Source organism: Lissotriton vulgaris, chromosome 2_2, assembly GCF_964263255.1.
Source record: "Lissotriton vulgaris chromosome 2_2, aLisVul1.2, whole genome shotgun sequence".
Classification (NCBI taxonomy): domain Eukaryota; kingdom Metazoa; phylum Chordata; class Amphibia; order Caudata; family Salamandridae; genus Lissotriton; species Lissotriton vulgaris.
Window position 1 is genome coordinate 326,376,795 of NC_141688.1, and position 19,625 is coordinate 326,396,419.

A 19,625-nucleotide genomic window follows, 5' to 3' on the forward strand; every position below is an offset into this window, starting at 1 on the left:
CATCTATTAAATAGAGCTGCACTTTACCACGGGGTCTCAATGCACTCTGATGCCATTGATGAGGACTTTTTTACTGGATACATTTGAGCAGTCACAAAGGTCTACGCAAATACTACCCGTGATCAAAGGAGTCATTAAACATGCTCCAGAAATATTTAAAGACCCGGTACGATGTAGGGTGTTAAATCCAAGAATAGAAAAGAAGTATAGACCAGCACCATCTGATCCAGTCTATATTAAGGGACATCTGCCACTAGACTCTTTGGTGGTGTCTAATGCACGGAAAAGAGTCAATTCCCAGACTTCTGGTGACACGCCTCAGCCTGATAAAGAATCTAAAGTTATTGATGCATCAGGGAAACGGATTGCTGCGCAGTCAACAAACATATGGCGCAGAGCAAATACACAAGCCCTACTCTCACGCTATGACAGGGCTCACTACGACCAATTAGAAACACTAATGGAGCACCTCCCAGATCAATACAAAGATCAGGCAGCAGAGCTCTTACAAGAAGGCAAATTAATACCCAATGCCTCAATTAAATGTGCACTAGATGTAGCTGACACAGCATCCAGAGCAGTCAATACTAGTGTTATACTCAGACGACATGCGTGGTTACGCATTTCAGGTTTCAAGCCAGAGGTACAGACTACCATCTTGAACCAGCCCTTCAATCAGAACCAATTGTTCGTGCCGGAAGTAGACCACACACTAGAAAAGATGAAAAAAGACTGACACAGTTAAGTCTATGGGTGCATTACAATCCACAAAGACTAGAATTTCTTTTCGCCGCTCCTTTTGTAGAGGCGGCTCCAAGTAAACCAGCACAGATACAACATCATCTTTTAAAACGCACACACAGACCTCCTCTAACAAAGGCTACTTTAGAGGAGGATACAGAGGCAATAATAACAAGGGAAGAGGTAGAGGTAATAACAACAACCGCTCCTCTACCACTCCCAAACAGTGACTTCCCTCTGCTTTCCCTACAGCATTCCACTCCTGTGGGGGGCAGATTATCACAGTTCCTACCTGTCTGGAACTCCATCACAACAGACAGGTGGGTAAAACAGATCATCTAACATGGCTACTGCCTAGAACTCACAGCAATCCCCCCAAACATACCACCCAAGCAGCGTCCAATGTCCACAGAACATATGACTCTGCTTCAACAGGAAGTTCTAGCACTTCTACAAAAGGATGCTATTCAAGTAGTTCCTTTAGAGGAACGGGGAACAGGAGTTTACTCTCTGTACTTCCTAATTCCAAAGAAGGACGGGACACTAAGACCAATATTCGACCTCGGGCCCCTCACCCATTACATACAAACAGATCATTTTCAGATGATCACTCTACAACAAGTACTCCCACTACTACAACAGGGAGATTTTCTTTCAACACTAGACCTAAAGGATGCCTACTTTCATGTTCCTATGCATCCTGCTCACAGGAAGTATCTAAGGTTTGTCATACAAGGACAGCACTATCAGTTCAAAGTCCTTCCATTCGGGGTCACAACAGCACCACGAGTGTTCACAAAGTGCTTAGCAGTAGTAGCAGCACATCTCAGAAGACAACAGATACAGGTCTTCCCTTACCTCGATGATTGGCTCATAAAAGCAAAATCGTTCAACCAGTGTGTCCAACACACAAAACAAACAATTCAGACATTGCACGACTTAGGGTTTACAATAAACTACACCAAGTTGCACCTAGAGCCTTCGCACGTTCATCAGTACCTAGGAGCTACCATAGACACATCTACAGCTCTAGCGTATCCCAGTCCAGCTAGGATACAAAGCATTCAGACCTTAGTCTCCATTTTTCAACACCAGCAGTCTCTCCAAGCCAGTGTTCATGAGACTGATAGGCATGATGGCGTCTTGCATCTTCATAGTTCCACATGCAAGACTGCAAATGCGCCCATTACAAGAATGTCTAGCACAGCAGTGGAATCAGGCTCAAGGTCAACTAATAGACCTGGTGTTGGTAGACAGCCGTACGCATCGCTCTCTGCAATGGTGGAGCACCAAAACTTGACAAAGTGACGGCCGTTCCTAGAATCTGTTCCACAGATAGTGCTCACGACAGACACATCCCTCACAGGATGGGGAGCCCATCTCTTACAATATACCACACAAAGCCAATGGAACAACCAACAAAAACAGTTCCATATCAACCATCTAGAGCTGCTAGCAATTTTCCTAGCACTCAAAACGTTTCAAGTAAAGTACAAACCAAAGCTGTCTAAATCCCAACGGACGATATGACAGCCATGTATTACATAAAAAAAACAGGGGGACACACTCTCTGCAACTGCTCCAGCTTGCACAGAACATTTGGAGATGGGCCATTCCTCAAAACATACACCTGACAGTAGAACACCTTCCAGGAATTCACAATCAGATAGCAGATCTGTTGAGTCGACAGTCACAACAAATTCACGAATTGGAGATACATCCACAAGTTCTTCAACCATTTTTCCAAATGTGGGGGCATCCACAGATAGATCTGTTTGCCACCCACTAAAATGTAAAATGCCCAACCTTTGCCTTCAGGTTTCCACACCCACGGTCGGAGGGGAATGCGATATGGATGAACTGGTCAGGCAGATTTGCGTACGCTTTTCCACCTCTCTCTCATTCCACTAGTAGTGCGAAAACTCGGACAACAGTCTCTCAAACTAATACTAGTAGCTCCCACATGGGCACTTCAGCCGTGGTACACCACACTACTAGATCTCTCACTGGTTCCACATCAAAAATTACGGCTCACACCCTCCCTGATAACACAGAACCATGGAGAAATAAGACACCCAGAACCAAGCCGACTGAATTTGGTGATCTGGCTCCTGAAGTCTTAGAGTTTGGTTAATTAAACCTACCACCAGACTGTATGAACATAATTAAAGAAGCTAGAAGACCCACTACCAGAGCATGTTATGCCTCTAAGTGGAAAAGATTTGCAATATACTGTAACAACAATCACATTGATCCACTGGATGTTTCCATCCAAAATATCATCTGCTACCTTCTGCACCTACAAAGGTCCAATGTGGCTTATTCTTCCATACGCCTGCATCTGGCAGCAATTGCAGCCTATTTACAGAATAGACAACCTCTATCTCTCTTTAGAGGACCTGCAATCAAAGCATATATGGAAGGATTAAAACTAATAATCCCACCTAGGTTACCACCTGCTCCAGTATAGAACCTAAACGTGGTCCTTACAAGACTTATGGGACCCACTTTTGAGCCTTTACACAAGTGTGAATTGCAATTCCTAACATGGAAAACTGCTTTCCTTGTTGCCATCACCTCTCTCAGAAGAGTTAGTGAAATACAAGCATTCACAATACAAGAACCATTTTTTCAGATACATCCTAACAAAGTGGTTCTTAGGCCTAATCCAAAATTCCTGCCAAAAGATATTACTCCTTTTCACCTTAACCAATCAGTAGAGCTACCTGTGTTTTTCCAAAACCCGGACAGTGTTGCAGAAAGGGCTTTACACACCTTAGATGTTAGGAGAGCCATGTTATACTAAACAGACAGGACTAAATCCTTCAGAAAGACAAAACAACTATGTGTATCTTTCTCTCCCCCACACAAAGGCAACCCCATCTCTAAGGGGGAAATTGCCAGATGGATTGTAAAGTGTATACAAATATGCTATCAAAAAGCTAAACGTACGCTAACAGTTCCTCCTAGTGCGCACTCCACTCGCAAACTAGGAGCCTCTATGGCTTTCTTAGGAAATATACCACTAGAGGACATATGCAAGGCAGCAACGTGGTCTACAATACACACCTTCACTAAAGACTATTGTGTTGATGTGCAAGCCAAGTAGCAAGCTGCAATAGGCCAAGCTGTCCTTAGAACAGTGTTTCAGAATACTGCAACAGATTCAAGCGACCACCGCTAGGGGAGACACTGCTGCACAATCGTTGCAAAAGTGTACGATCTGCAGCTCGTAAGCCTCGAACGGAAAATGCTACTTACCAGTATGCATCTGTTCTTGGCATGTAGAGCTGCAGATTCGTACACGCCCTCCCGCCTCCCCGGGACTTGTATCCGTTCCAGTACTCATCTTACTTAGATGCACACGCATGGACATCCTTTCTCTTTACTTCTACTAACTCCATCATTTCCCATCATGGCGAAAAACAATCTGAGGATGGAGTCAATGACCATGCGCAGTATTGTCCAAGGGAGGAGTCACCTATCTCGTGACTACAAAGACTTCTTCCAAGAAGACAACAACATGCAATCATCCGAGCCCAACACCAGGTGGCGATCTATTGCAAAAGTGTACGAATCTGCTGCTCTACTTGGCAAGAACAGATGCATACTGGTAAGTAGCATTTTCCTTTTCTCTTGGGAATTTGCACAGTCTATGGAATAGAATGAGGTGTACCACGATGCCAGTAATGGCCCTACTCTGCAGTATTTTTGTGACATTTGCTGGGGCATGAAGTGGGAGGGGACTAAAATGGGTTCTATCCCTTTTTTTCTACAATGTGCATAAAGTACTGTTCTGTCCTCAGCTTTTTCTAACTCCTGGATAAATCCCAAAAGCTCCCCTCTCTGGCACATTTTATTTCATTGAGGCTTCAGCGTGCATAGTAAAGATGCGGACCACATTAGAAGCTGTGTATGAAGAGCGTTGGCAGGAAATGTGAAGCCTACAATGCGGTTCTATCCCAACTCTCCTCCTGCAGTAAAGGGTTACTCTGGCCTCATCTCTCCCTTGCATTCGCTCATTGGTTCTGATTGTGAAAGTGAACTCTTCTTTCAGAACTTTGCTTTTTACCTCTCTCATCCTGCGTTGAACAGTTACCCTGATAATTTCCTACTCGGCCCTGTAGTGAAAAGTTTGTCTATCTGCACTTTTAGCAGGCGTTGGCTCTTCTGGCCCACAGTACCCCTGCAGTGAAGGTTCATCCCCGTTGACCTCTTGTAGGCATTGGTCCCTCTAGCCCTCATTTTCAAGGTTTCCTCTACCATAAAACCCCTCTTCTACAGAGAACCGTCACTCCTTCCTCTGCCCTGCACTGCATGTGCCCTCTGTCCCTATCAGTGCGATAACCTCGAACCCCTGCCATCAACTGTTGGCCCCTCCTCTTTCCCACAGTGAAATGCTTTCTTTCCCTGCCTCCTCCCTTTGCCACACTGTGGGTGGTACACCAGGACCAGTTGAGGTAAGGGGCCCCGTCATTGGGTGATTGCAAGGACCAGAAAGGAGAGTATGAGTAACAAATTGTCGGCACCAAGTAAAGGACGAGATGCCGCCCGAGGTGTTCTCTCGGAGCTCTGGTGTGCCACATGTAAAAAAAAAAAAAGGCAAATAGAAGAAAGCACGCAAGGCGTTTACCTTCTGTAAGTTTAGGAGCAGAAAGGACAGAGGCTGAGCATCGCTTCTGAGGGCGACAATTGTAGTAATGTGGCGTAGTGCTTAGACACCTCTCTGAAGTGCAGCAAGCACCTACTCCTCAACAGACGGCTTGAGTATTATTAATTTTGTAACATTTCCTGAGAAATATTACATATTCATAAAATTACAATGAAACATATAATTTCAATTAAAAAGGAATTGAATTAAAAAAAATGTATGAACTTGATAACAAATGTTCTATGACTTTTGATAAAGAACTTAAAACTAAAGAATGAGGCTGGATATTATACTCTACAAAAGTAGGTCATAAAAATGGTTTTAATAAGGCAGTAGCCCAGAACAAAAACATAATTCAAAACTTCATTATCAGCTCTACAAAATTGACAGTCTGGTTGCATTTTTCTCCTGTACAACAAGTTCCAAACTTTGCCTTTATATAGAATCTTTTAACTTCACGACTGAGGTTGTATTATAAGTAAAATTGCATGTCTTCCATTCTTACAAATGAACAATTAAAGTAACATCTTTTAATGTATACATAGTTAAAGCATTTTTTGTGTATTAAAATGTTAAACTATACCCTAATCATTATCAAATTAATTAGAGACCTAATTTCTTCTATAGGTATATGTTCAAGGCATGTGGGCTGCTGAATTCATATCTGTGCATAGATCGCCGCCTAGTGTTTGGTCCGGACGATTGCACATTGTTGTCTTGGAAGAGTCTTCGAAGTATCACAAGATAGGTGGCTCCTCCCCCGGACTACAGTGCGCATGGGCATCCTCTCAATCCTCAGATTGTTTTTTTCCGCCATTGAGTTCGGATGTACTTTCTTTACTCAAGTTCGGAAACTTTTCTAAAGGCCTTCGGGGTCGTCTGTATTGTTATTTCGATCGGTGCCGAGTACTTTGTTCCAGTTCATTTCGAGCAGGACGTCGAAGAGAGCCGCGTGGCCCTTTCGATACCAGAGGCCCGATCGTCGATGGAACGGAGCCCGTTCAAACGATGCCCCCTTTGTAATTCTAAGTACCCACACATCGATGTACACCCGGTGTGCAACAAGTGCCTATCTCCGGAGCACAATGAGGCCAACTGTCTAGCTTGTGCTCAATTCAGGTCGAAGAAGACGCTTAGACTTCGACGCGCAGCGAGGCAGACGATGACGAAGCCAGCGCCCAACCCGGTGAATATCTTCGATGAAGAAGACGATGAGGTCGTCGAGACTGAGGATCCAGAACAGCAGTCGGATCCCGGTTCGGAGCATGACTCCAACTGTTATGAAGACGACGAAGAAAACGTAGAGGATGAAAACGTCGTCGAGGTAAGGGACAACGCATCAGCCATCGGAGCTGTCGATGATGACTTGAGCGATGAACCAGGCCCAACAGTGAGTACGGGTGCCCGGAACAGACACTGAAAGACTTCAAAGGGCTCAAGTCGAGGCATCGGCAGAAGGCCTTAGGCAAGATCATGACGAACATTCTATAGCCCCGCGTCTCGGCCCGGCTAAGAATATATCACACGAGCCATTGGTCGAACATTACCAGTCACTAGTTAAATCTAAACCGAAAGCCATGGAGTCGAAAACAAAACCGAAACTGCTGGAGACAGTCCTCGGATCGAAGAGTTCGAATCCATCGGATTCGACGAAGAAGGAAAGTGTCGACGACCCTGCGGGGTCACAAATCAGGGCTGTCGAACCGAAGATCGGTACGCTGAAGTCCATGACTAAAGTCAAGCACGTCGAACCGACGAGGTCGACGGACAGCGACACAAATAAGGGACTCAAGTCTCGGAAGCTTCTTGATCCGAAGCAACGAGTCGACAGGCCACGGTTCGTTAAAGGCCTCGAGCCGAAGTCCAAGAGCGGCTCGAAGGAGCACGTCGAGTCCAGGCAGAAGAGCGTGACTCCAACGCAACAGGCGCATAAGTAGACGCAAGGCCAAAAACATATTGGCAAAAAGACCAAGTCGGTCGGACCAATCACGACGCCGGCCCGAAGAAGGTCAGTCTGTCTACAAAAACTATGCCACCGATAAAATTCAGACTGCCCCCGACTGCACGGCCTAAGGCGTTCGATCCGAAAACGGGGATCGAAACGACCAAGAAGGTGTCGATGGGGAAAAGGACTCATTCTCTAGAAGAGGACATTGTGTACCAAGAGCCCTCCTATGATGAGCAGTCGAAGCTACATATCGACTCCGACTCTGGCAGACTTACTATTTATCAGAGGAAGATCAGGTCAGAAAATCCTCTTGAAACATATAAAATTCCACTCAAAAAGAAAAGGGATTCTTCCACATCACCTGCCCTTTTTGAGACTGTAAAGTACCATGGCCAGGACACTTCTGCATACTCACCCACACGCACTAATGAGGATATGGGGTATGACTACAATGAAGAATTTAATTACCCTGTGGACACGGATCAGGATGACCAGACTCAAGCCTGGACAGACCCTGTTGACCCGGGGGAGTCACAGACTATTCCTGACACTCCTTCTTATCCTGTCAAGACTTCGCCAACAGAGGATGCAGCTGCGTTTAACGCATTAATAGAAAGGGCAGCACACAATCATGATGTGGAAATGCATGCTGACCCAGTTGAAGAGGACTTCCTATTCGACACTTTCTCCACTTCAGAGAAATCAGTCAAGACATTGCCAATGTTGAAAGGTGTCCTTAAACACGCAGGAGACATTTTCAGGAAACCACAAGAGCAAGGGTTGTTAACCCCAGAATTGAAAGAAAATACAGACCGGCGCCTGTGGACCCTACATATATTAAGGGACAGCTGCCATTGGACCCTTTGGTGGTATCAAATGCTCGTAAGCGTGCCAACTCACAAACCACTGGTGATGCTCCTCTTCCAGACTAGGAGTCTAAGATATTAGAAGCTTCTGGGAAAAGGGTGGCTGCTCAAGCAGCTAATATATGGAGAATTTCTAATACACAAGCCCTATTAGCCAGATACGATAGGGCTCATTATGACACACTAGAGCAACTGCTACAACATTTGCCTGATGTCTACAAGGAGGGAGCAGAAACACTGATACAGGAGGGGAAACTCATATCCAACGCATCCATTAAGTGTGCGCTAGACGCAGCAGACACCGCAGCCAGGGCCATCAACACAAGTGTCATGCTCAGGAGACATGCTTGGTTGCGTATCTCGGGGTTCAAACCAGAGATTCAAACCACATTAATAAATCAGCCTGTGAACCCTGATTTTTTTTATTTGGTCCAGATGTGGACACAATCTTAGAGAAAATTAAAAAAGACACAGAGACAGCCAAGTCTATGGGGGCCTTGCAGTCACAACAATTCAGAGGAGGCTCCTTTCGTCGCTCCGGTAACAGAGGAGCTGTACGAGGCCAGGCATCCTAGCAGACTCCATACAATAAAGGGAGCACGCAGACCACCTATAATAAAAACAATAGAGGTGGATACTGTGGCAACAGCAGCAAGGGCAGAGGACGAGGGAATAACAACACCAGATCCTCCGCCAATACTAAACAGTGACACCTTGTCACTGCCCCCAGACCATGTAACACCGGTCGGGGGACGATTACAACAGCTCCTGCCAGTCTGGGAGAGCATTACCACAGACAGGTGGGTGAGACAACTTATTCAGTACGGCTATTGTCTAGAGCTAACCTCCACTCCACCCAAAATACCCCCAAGAGACCGTCCTATGTCCGCAGAGCACATACACTTATTACAACAAGAAGTCATCAGCATGCTGCAAAAAGGGGCCATAGAACTCGTACCTATACAGAAACAGGGTACAGGGGTATACTCGCTGTACTTCTTAATCCCCAAAAAGGACGGGTCTCTCAGGCCAATACTGGACCTCAGGCCCCAAAACCAATACCTCTTGTCAGAACATTTTCACATGCTCACTTTACAGCAGGTTCTACCATTGCTCAGTCAGGGAGATTTCCTCGCAACACTAGATCTAAAAGACGTATATTTCCACATACCGATACATCCAGCACACAGGAAATATTTCAGGTTTACCATACAGAATCAGCACTACCAGTTCAAGGTCCTGCCTTTCGGGGTGACAACAGCCCCCAGTGTGTTTACCAAGTGCCTAGCGACAGTAGCTGCGCACCTACGGAGAAACCATATTCACGTCTACCCCTATCTGGACGACTGGCTTATCCAAGCAAAGTCAGCCCAGCAATGTGCCAGCCACATGTCCCGCACTATTCACCTCCTACACAGCCCCGGATTCTCATTAAATTACCCAAAGTCTCATCTTCAACCCGCCCATGTACGACAGTACCTGGGAGCAACGATAGACACTCTGGTAGCAAGGGCACAGCCAAACTCGGCAAGAATCAACAGCATTCAATTACTGATTCAGAAATTCAGACCCCAACACTCGCTCACAGCACGGGTGTTTATGCAATTGATAGGCATGATGGCCTCCTGCATCTTCATAGTCCCTCACGCGAGACTACACATGCGTCCGCTTCAGGAGTGCTTAGCACGGCAGTGGAACCAGGCTCAAGGACAGTTGAAAGACCTAGTGTTGGTGACATGCGTACAACTCTCTGCATTGGTGGAACCCACAAAACCTTTGCAGGGGACGACAGTTCCAAGAGCCTGTACCACAAATAGTGCTGACGGCGGACGCATCTCTCCAGGGCTGGGGAGCGCATGTCCTCCATTACACAGTGCAGGGGCTATGGAGGACACAGCAAAGGAAGATGCATATCAACCTGCTGGAACTGATGGCAATCTTCATGGCAATGAAGGCGTTCAAGGTACATTTGTGTAACAAAGTCGTGTTGATCCGGACGGACAACATGACTGCTATGTACTACATACAGAAGCAGGGAGGGACACACTCTCCACAGTTGTCACATCTAGCGCAAAGCATGTGGAAGTGGGCCATTCAGAGGAACATCTTCCTCATGGCGGAACACCTCCCGGGCAGGGACAACCAGATGGCGGATCTGCTCAGCAGACACAGCCTCCAGATGCACGAGTGGGAGATACATCCCTCAGTGCTACAACCATACTTCCAGCAGTGGGGTCACCCAGAGATAGACCTGTTCGCCACAAGGGAAAACACAAAATGCCAAAGCTTTGCCGCCAGGTTTCAACATCCGCAGTCTCAGGGCATTGCGATATGGATGAACTGGTCAGGCAGGTTTGCGTACGCTTTTCCCCCAGCCCCGCTCATACCACTAGTGGCACGCAAACTGCGTTAACACTCGATGACACTCATCCTAGTTGCTCCAACGTGGGCGACACAACCGTGGTACACCACGTTCCTAGAACTTTCCGTGGTGCCTCATCAAAGGCTGCGATTAACACACAGTCTTTTAACGCAGAGCCATGGAGACATTCAGCACCCAGATCCGCAACAGTTGAACCTTGCGATCTGGCTCCTGAAGTCATAGAGTTTGGTTACCTGAACTTGCATCCTGACTGTATGAATATTATCAAGGAGGCAAAAAGGACCTACGACCAGAGCATGCTATGCGGCAAAGTGGAAACGATTTGTCATCTATTGTAATAATAATGACTTAAATCAGCTAGATGCATCAACTCAAAACATCATATGTTATCTGTTACATTTACACAGATGCAATCTAGCCTACAGTTCCATACGTATACATTTAGCTGCGGTGGCAGCTTATCTTCTGAACAGGCTGCACCTTTCACTCTTCAGAAGCTTTCATGGAGGGACTCAAACAAGTGATTCCTCCAAGACACCCACCTTCACCTGTCTGGAACCTGAACGTGGTTCTAACCAGACTGATGAGACCAGCTTTCGAACCTCTACACTCGTGTGAAATACAATTCCTAACGTGGAAAGTGGCTTTTTTAGTGGCGATTACACCACTTAGAAGAGTTAGTGAGCTGCAAGCCCTAACTATTCAGAAGCCATTCATCCAAATTCATGCAAATAGGGTAGTGCTACGTACAAACCCTAAATTTATGCCAAAGGTGGTATTCTAGTTTCACATCAATCAAACAATAGCACTGCCAGTGTTCTTCCCGAATCCAGATTCAGTGGCAGAAAGAGCTTTACACACACTAGACGTTAAGAGAGCTCTCCTGTACTATATAGACAGGACAAAACATTTCAGGAAAACTAAGCAACTGTTTGTTGCCTTTTCACCACAGCACAAAGGCAACCCCATTTCCAAATCAGGTGTAGCCAGATGGATTGTTAAGTGCATACAGATTTGTTATCAGAAAGCTAAACGCACATTAACAGTTCCCCCAAGAGCGCATTCAACAAGCAAGTTAGGGGCATCCATGGCTTTCCTAGGAAACATTCCTCTAGAAGAAATATGTAGAGCAGCCACATGGACAACCATACATGCATTTACCAAACATTACTGTGTAGATGTACACTCCAAACAGCAAGCAGCTGTAGGACAGGCTGTTCTAAAAACTCTGTTTTAGACTGCTGCAGCTGGCACAGGTTGCCACCGCTAAGGGAGAGACTGCTATACATTCTATGCACAGATATGAATTCAGCAGCCCACATGCCTCGAACGGAATATGCTACTTACCAGTATGCATCTGTTCTTGGCATGTAGGGCTGCTGACATTCATATCACCCACCCTCCTCCCCGGTGCCTGTCGCAGCTTTAGCATTCATTCTTACTTTCTTGCATGGACATCTCTTACTGTACCATACTCCATCTCTGCCACAATGGTGAAAAACAATCTGAGTATGGAGAGGATGCCCATGCGCACTGTAGTCCGAGAGAGGAGCCACCTATCTCGTGATACTTCGAAGACTCTTCCAGGACAACAATGTGCAATCATCCGGACCCAACACTAGGCGGCGATCTATGCACAGATATGAATGTCAGCATCCCTACATGCCAAGAACAGATGCATACTGGTAAGTGGCATATTCCTTTAAGAACTTGAACAGAAAATGATTTTGTGAACAAATAATTCACCACAGTGTTTGAAGTCTAATTCATATTAGGTTATTTTCGAAATGGATCTTGGGGTTTTAAAAAGATATTAAAAATATGGAACTATTAGAGAAAATCCGGAAACGTATTGTTGCTAGTCCCATTTCCACCCTCAGTATTTCTATACAGAAGATCAAGATATCCTTTCCACCTTTGTAAGTCTACTTTTTAAAAACTTCTAGTTAAAATAAGGTTGTGCCTCAATAGCGCGCACAGCGTCGGTAGATCTCCCAATAATTTTGCTAATTCTACACAGGGGTGGGGAATTCATATTGTCTGACACCCCAGACATGTTGGCTTCTTTGGGGGCCAAGAATCTGTAATCCCGGTTTTGTCAGATATGCAAGTAGTCATTCATGATTTCCCCCTGGGTCTGAGCTCTTTGCTTCCTATTTTTAGGTCTCGACCTGGAGAGAGCAGCGCATGCGCTGCTCTGCCATGCAGAGGCCTTTTGGAATCGATACGATTGCAGCGTGCATAAGGGGAGATAAACAGAACAAAAGATGTGCACGCGGGGATTGGATGCTTTACTGGCGGCGTGTTACACTAGGGACTTTTTTTTCCACAGCCATTAACGGCAGTCTCCGCGTGCACATCTTCTGTCCGTCCCATGACTGCCCATGCTTGTCTTCATTCCAACCTGAATTGCCACTTACACAAAGGTGCTCGGAGTAAAGCTGACATTTTACAACTGGCATAATGGCGATTTTTGAAAGACAGTATAGAAAATGGGCGAGGCGATACCCTTCACTGTACGTGCTCGAATACATGCAAACTCTTCTTTTCTTGAAGGCGGCTGGCAAAATAATTAATATTAGTCGTGGTGATGCCAGTGAACACTTTGGGGGGAGAAAGCATGGCGTTTCTTGTTTTCAATGCATCAAACATTTAAGAATTGTCATCAAGCAGTCGTTCTGGCTTTTGGCCTCTGGGTGGTGCCAAAACATTCACCTGCAAATATTTGAGGCGTAGCACAGCCCCGGTGTCCAGCAAGAAACCCGAGATCTTCAACTTCTCACATTTATTCATCCCTCGTACTCACGAGAACAGAACAGGCGAGTGATCCTGCTCGTAGCCCCCGGGCATGGACCACTTTTTCCTTTTACGCTGGGCTCACGCAAAATCATCCCAGTTTCTGGCAGGCACTCCAGGACTTTTTGATTCATTCCTGTGCATGGATCCAGTATCTTGCTTTTTGGGTAATCGCTTTAAGGTTTAATACCTCTAGGACACCCCTAACAGGAATAGCAGCGGCGCTTAGAAATCAAAATTAGGTAAATAGCCTAAATAATTTTTCCCTGCGGTGTGGTCATCATGCTATCAGATTGGCGGTCATGCCTGACTGCGTGGAGAAGCCCTGAAACTGACCTCCAATCTGTATATTGCGCTTTAAAAAATACGTTCTTGCAATTACAGGTTTTATTTTCAATCGGTATTCATACGAAAAATCTGTAAAAATCTGTCAACTTATAGCCAAAGTTATGATTGCCTCAGTAGCGGTCCCTTCAAGCCGGGGCAGAAGGGTTTACCAACAAGAGACGATGAAGCTTGGAGAGTAAACAATACGACGGAAGGGGGGGTGGGGAGCTATGGTGACTCTGGCCCTCTCCTGCCCTCTCAGTGCCCCTGTTTGGGCACTGAGAGGGCGGGAAAGGGCCTGAGTCACCAGAGGCCGCCAGTCTGTTATGGGGCTACCGAGGGGCGGAGATGGTGCTCTCAGTGGACCGAAGGTGGGCGTAATTTATTCCAGGCCCCCAAGGGAAGTGATTCACCGAGGGGGTCAGAGGGTTGGCGGTCAAGGTGTGACGGGAGGGTGCAGCCGAAGTGTGTGCTGAAGGCCTGCCAGGATAAAATTACATTTTGCTCGGGGTTTAAAATAGACTTTGTTTTTTCCTCTGAAGTTACATTTAGTTTTTCCTTGAACAACAATGTAACTTTTCATGCTGACGTCTGTGTTGCCGGATTTGGTGTAGGTAGAGAGCTCATAAAACCAGTAACGTAGCTCAGGGCACTAATGCACCCACCTTGAGATCCATGTATGAACTGGGAAAACCGAGGTTCCAGTCACAACCGGGTTCACTTAGCCGCTCATTCTTCTGAGGTTGATAAAATGGGTCCCATCAACTTGAGTAATAACTTGCGCTTAAAAAGAATACAGTGTGTAACCTCTTACAAAAGAGTACTAATTGTTGATAATATTGTTATAATTACTGTAATCAAGAAGTCTAAGCACCTAAGTTGTGTGCACTTACAAGCTTAAACATTAACGTGTTTGGCTATATTTATTGTGGTACTTTGGCCTGGTTGGTGCAGTTGGATGCTACCTACCTGGCATTCTTGTTGTGATGAGAGTCTGGGTTTGGTGCATTCAGAAGCTCTGATGTGTCTGGACCTTGACCCTTGTCACTAGATTTGATTTGAGGAGACGCTTTACCAGTGCCGCCTTTTTTTTATACCCTGGTCTCTGTGCCTCAATACGGTGCAGCGAAAGGCTCGGACCTGGACCTATTAATGGAGTTTGTGCATTCAAGAGCATAGACCTTTCCCTGTGTGGCTGGATTTAATGCAGTGAAAAGTTCAGACACTGGTGCACAAGGTTTTGCATTGTGGGTCTTGGACACTGATATGTGGATTTTGTGAAATGATTGGTTCAAACATCTAACTCTGTTTTTGAATTTGGTCCAGTGAAAAGTTCGAGCCGAGGCTCTCTTGCTGGATTTGGTTTCCCTACTAGAGGCAGGGAGTTGCAAAGGATTGAGGCTGTGTGAAATAAGGTCTTCTCTTCGAAGAGCCTTTCCCTCTATACCACAACAACCACCTGTATTTTGATCTCTTATTCTCATGCATTGTGGGAACTGGTGCAAAGGCTTACTTTAAACCTCTCCATGTGACTATTATTCAGTTGTGCGTGATGGACAAGACGCGGCCAAAGGTATCCCCCACTATGTCTTGACCCGGCCTAAACAGCCGGGTGCCCGAGGCAGGGTCAGAGAATAGTTGCAACTTGCAAGTAAGCAACTCAAACTGTCAGTTTGCCGGCGCCATTCTAAAATGGTTACAAAGTTAGCTTCAACTCGGGCACCTGCCTTAACTCTGTAAGTGCTTCCTGTGGTCCAAAAATTAAACCTCAACAGGAAGCACTTACAGATATAAATAAAGCAAGTGCCCGAGTTGAAGTTCAAATTCAGTAATGTTTTAATCAACCCAAAACAATAGTGAACACGGTCGAGGCCGGGCAAGTGTGCTTTAACCCGATATCTGCCGTCGAAAATTAGCTGTAATACTCGAGGGAGGTCTTTGACACCATGAGTTTCTCAAGCGCAATCCCCGTGTAGTTCCTGTGACCAGGAGCCTGCTTTCTCCTCACCTGCTGCCCTGCTCGCTCTCTGACCCTTTATACACAAGAGACATGTTGACACACATAGAAGCCCCGCCCTTTGGCCCCGCACCACACACTAGCGTTATCAAACGTCTTTCCACCCTTTCCCAACTATGATGGACAGCTCACTCCAGGGACCTCAGCGCCTTTTGGCGTGGTGGCAAAGTTACAGGCACACATGGTCAGTGGAGACAAATCTTCTGGCCCTTTACGCAGCTGCAGTGAGGAAAAGCACTATACATTTACCCAACGAGGTAGCACTTACTGATTAGCCAGTAGAAAGTACTCAGTTGAGTAGAGGGCAAATCACAAAAAAATCAGTGAGTTTGTGGAAAATCTGCAAATTCGCTGATTTTTTTGCGATTTCGCGCGAATTCGCAGATCCACAAAATTTGCCCATACTAAATATTGACACATGGGTTGTTTAAAACTTGTTGAATAGTTCCTGTTTGCAACATTCCTTACATCATTGCCCATTTTGTGTACGTGTTCATTAATCCTCCATACCAACTGAGGTGATATCGGTGACTGAAAATCACCCAATGATCCAAAAGATTAGGAATCCTCATTCATTTTCGTAACAGGTTGAAGTTTAAATCCATCGTAACTGATAAACACAATGCAAAGTGCTAAGTAACATTTCACAATTTAAATAATTTATCTTCCCCAATGTATGGAAAAGAGAAAAAAAAAAAGAACCCAAAAGGATGTGACATCCTTTGTAAGCGGGGAAGATTGTAGTGAAAAGTTGAATTATCTTCTACTCAGTCATCGTTACTGATGATAAGTGGCTCAAACAATTCACATTAGGTTTGGCACTTTTGTTTGACTTTATTTTTCATTAATTTGTTTTCGTTGAGCATAAATTCAAAGTTGAATCTGGCAAACAGTGTGAGATTCTGATCTTTTTGTTTGCTTGTTACTTTTCACCTGTGAAGAAGAAAGATTTTAATTTGTAATCAATAGTTTTATTTTAGGATGTATTTAATCTTGTTCTTGTTTGACCTCTGATCCTGAATTTACACCCCAGGATAGAAATAAGTTGTTTGTTTCAAAACTCATCTCAAAATCAGTGCTTTATCTGTGGCTGAAATGAATAATTTTTGTGTGTTAGAAACAGATCTTTTCGACAAATAGATCTACAGTAGTATCCCTTTTGAATTCATATTGATGTTAGAATCTGCTGTCAAGGCTTACAAAATGTATATTAATATACTATTGAATGTGCCGGAACTGTTAATTATTTACTTAACAGTTTGACCATTGAAGATAATGTGAACTGGCTTTAAATAGTCCTGCGGAAGATAGTCTAATTGCGCTCCTAAATAGAAGCGTATTTCATGAATAATTCATCAGTCTGGTAGAGCTTCTTTTTGAATATGTGAGATCATTGTTTCTTAATTCAGGATAATATTGGATTAAAGAAGACTCTGCAATGCTAAAGCTGGTAAATGAGGACTTTAAATTCATATTTTTATGTAGTAAGTTGACTTAAAGGTGGTGATTTTAATAGGAAAGATTAGAAGCCTTCGTTAGTGGCATTTGAGTCAGATGGCCTGATAAGATGACTGGTATATCAAGCTCTTCTCTTCAATTCTTCTTTATTTGTCACTTCCCCTTGTGATTAATTTCTCCTGGCCATTTAAGTCGCTTGTCCTCTTGCAATGGTTTCATACATTTTCCTCTGTATATTTCCAGACCCACCAGCCGACGGAAGTTGGAGAGCAGTGCTTCTGTGGTAGAGTCCAATGAAGCTCGTCAGAAGTTTGCAAGTGCCAAAGCCATTTCTTCAGACATGTTCTTTGGACGGGAGTCAGATGCAGAGGTGAGTAGAGAAGACGAAGCACAGATGATTTTTCGTCATCTGCACATCCGCATCTTCTGATAGATACTTCTAATCACAGATTATTAACCTTTGAATGCTCCTGAAGCACCAGATTGGATCAGAAAATTGCCCTCATGCTTGTAGGTGGTGCTGTGCAGCTCTGCGATTACTTTATACCACTTTGGAAGTGACTGAATAGAGCCGCATAAGAGCTTCACCCCTGCATACTGACAGACGTATCTTTCTTTCTGAGCCATCATTCTTGGATCCGGAGCTCTGCACCTATATTTGACAGTTTTCTGGCCACTTCTCAAAGTTTTCAAAAAGGTATGTTGTGGAACGAACAATGTGCCTACACACACACACACACATAGGTTTCAAGCCATGCCTCAACTGGACCTGCACGTGGGTCCTTGCTGACAATGTCAGGGTCATGCCTCTTACGTCGTGCAATATGTGCCCTCATGCACTCAGACAGGATCCAAGTCCGTGAGGTGAAGTTGTATATTGCTGAAACCAAAATGCCGTCCCTGCCTTCATTGTAAGTCCTGTTCCATCGAAGTTGCAAGCACAGCCCTGGTTTTGAGATCTCACTTGAACCTCTCAATGTCACACTCTATCTTGTGGTACTTCTAAGCCCAAGCACAACAAAGAATAGCAACATTGGACCCCATTTCACCACTCTGAAGAGAAGGCTCAAGGTCTTCTCAGTGTCGGTCCAACCCCATTGTTGTCTCAGGCCGTGGAAACCATTTCTAAACTGGTACCAACACTCCCAGAATTTGATTGGCTGTCTACGATCCTGACAGCAGAGGTAGGCCTTCGAGGAGGCCAAGCTGCAAATATTCGGTGTGCTTCCGGCTCCCTCTAGCCTGCTGCCGGGCAGGAGCCCACAATAGTGTTCTCTCCAGCGTGTCTGCCCAGTTTGTCCCCTTGGGACCCACTACTGCTGTAGGAAGCTGGCTCTGTATATGATATTGCCACTGGGTGGTAATGCCGTGTCCATAGTTTCCCTAAAAGTGTACAGGGCTCCATGCAAAAGCCAAAGTGCTCTATTAGTTGTAGTGTGGGCGAGCAACCTTAGGCCTAACACAGAGGAGTGTAAGACATTTATTGCACACACATGATCGATAATGGAAACACGACTCAAGAAGGAGATCCACGCCAATTTTAGTAAAATATTCTTTTTATTTTATTTAAAGACCAAGGTCTTCGTAATAAGGTAAGGAAATTTTTAATTAAAAATGCTTTTCACTTAAAAAATCGACACTTGAAACTTTTTAAAACTGTCCAATGTTATCCTATGGGGGAAACAATAGTGCAGGTTAAACAGGTAAGTATTAACCTCACAATCCTAGTCTCTGTAGTCAAGTCAGCGAGAGCCAGGGGTCAGGTAAGTGCCAAAACTACACCACCAGAGGCTCTGGGGAGGCCGCTTGCAAAGGTCAAAATGGGTGTTTGACCCAAATCTTTCCAACGGAGCCAGGGAGTGTCTGGAGCCACCCTGCTTGCAGGTAATTAGATTGGTTGCAGGGGGCAAGGTTTGTGGTTAGGTTAATCACGGGGGGCACAAAGCAGCACCAAACATGCACCACCACCGGGGCGGCCGGGTGCACTGTACAATTTCAACGTCTGGCGCCCAAGGTTGCAGGAGGAAAACCACCAACAGCAGCAGAGATAAGTTGGGTTGTAGGGGCAACATCGGTTCAGGGCACTAAGGCCCAGGTGTTTCGGGTGCATGGCTGCCTGTCGAAATCTTCTTACTGGAGCCAGTTGCGGTTGGGGAGAGCCTCTAGATTTACCCTGCAGGCACCGTCGTGGAGGGCAGGAGAGGTAAGTCAACGCTTCACATAAGGTCAGGATCGCTGGGGAGATTTCACTGCACAGGTGAGCCACTCGGACTCGGACTCGGGCTGTGGGCGTCGGGTGCTTAGTTTTTTTTAAATGTATTTTTAAGAGTTTTATATAGCGCAAAATAGACCAGAGAAATCGGGTATCAGAGCGCTTTACAGGAGCACCAGTTTTGTTACAAGTTTACACATTCAATTTTGTTAGGCAAGGAGAGATT

At 45.3% G+C, this 19,625-nt stretch overlaps 1 protein-coding gene across 1 annotated transcript in view; it reads left to right on the forward strand.

Moving 5' to 3' along the window:
- ARFGAP2 (ARF GTPase activating protein 2) overlaps positions 1-19,625 on the forward strand; it is a 182,600-nt gene that overhangs the window by 119,093 nt on the left and 43,882 nt on the right. The window contains exon 13 of the mRNA XM_086959722.1: positions 17,431-17,557. Within this exon, the coding sequence (XP_086815848.1) occupies positions 17,431-17,557 (127 nt within the window). The remainder of the gene's footprint in view (positions 1-17,430; positions 17,558-19,625) is intronic.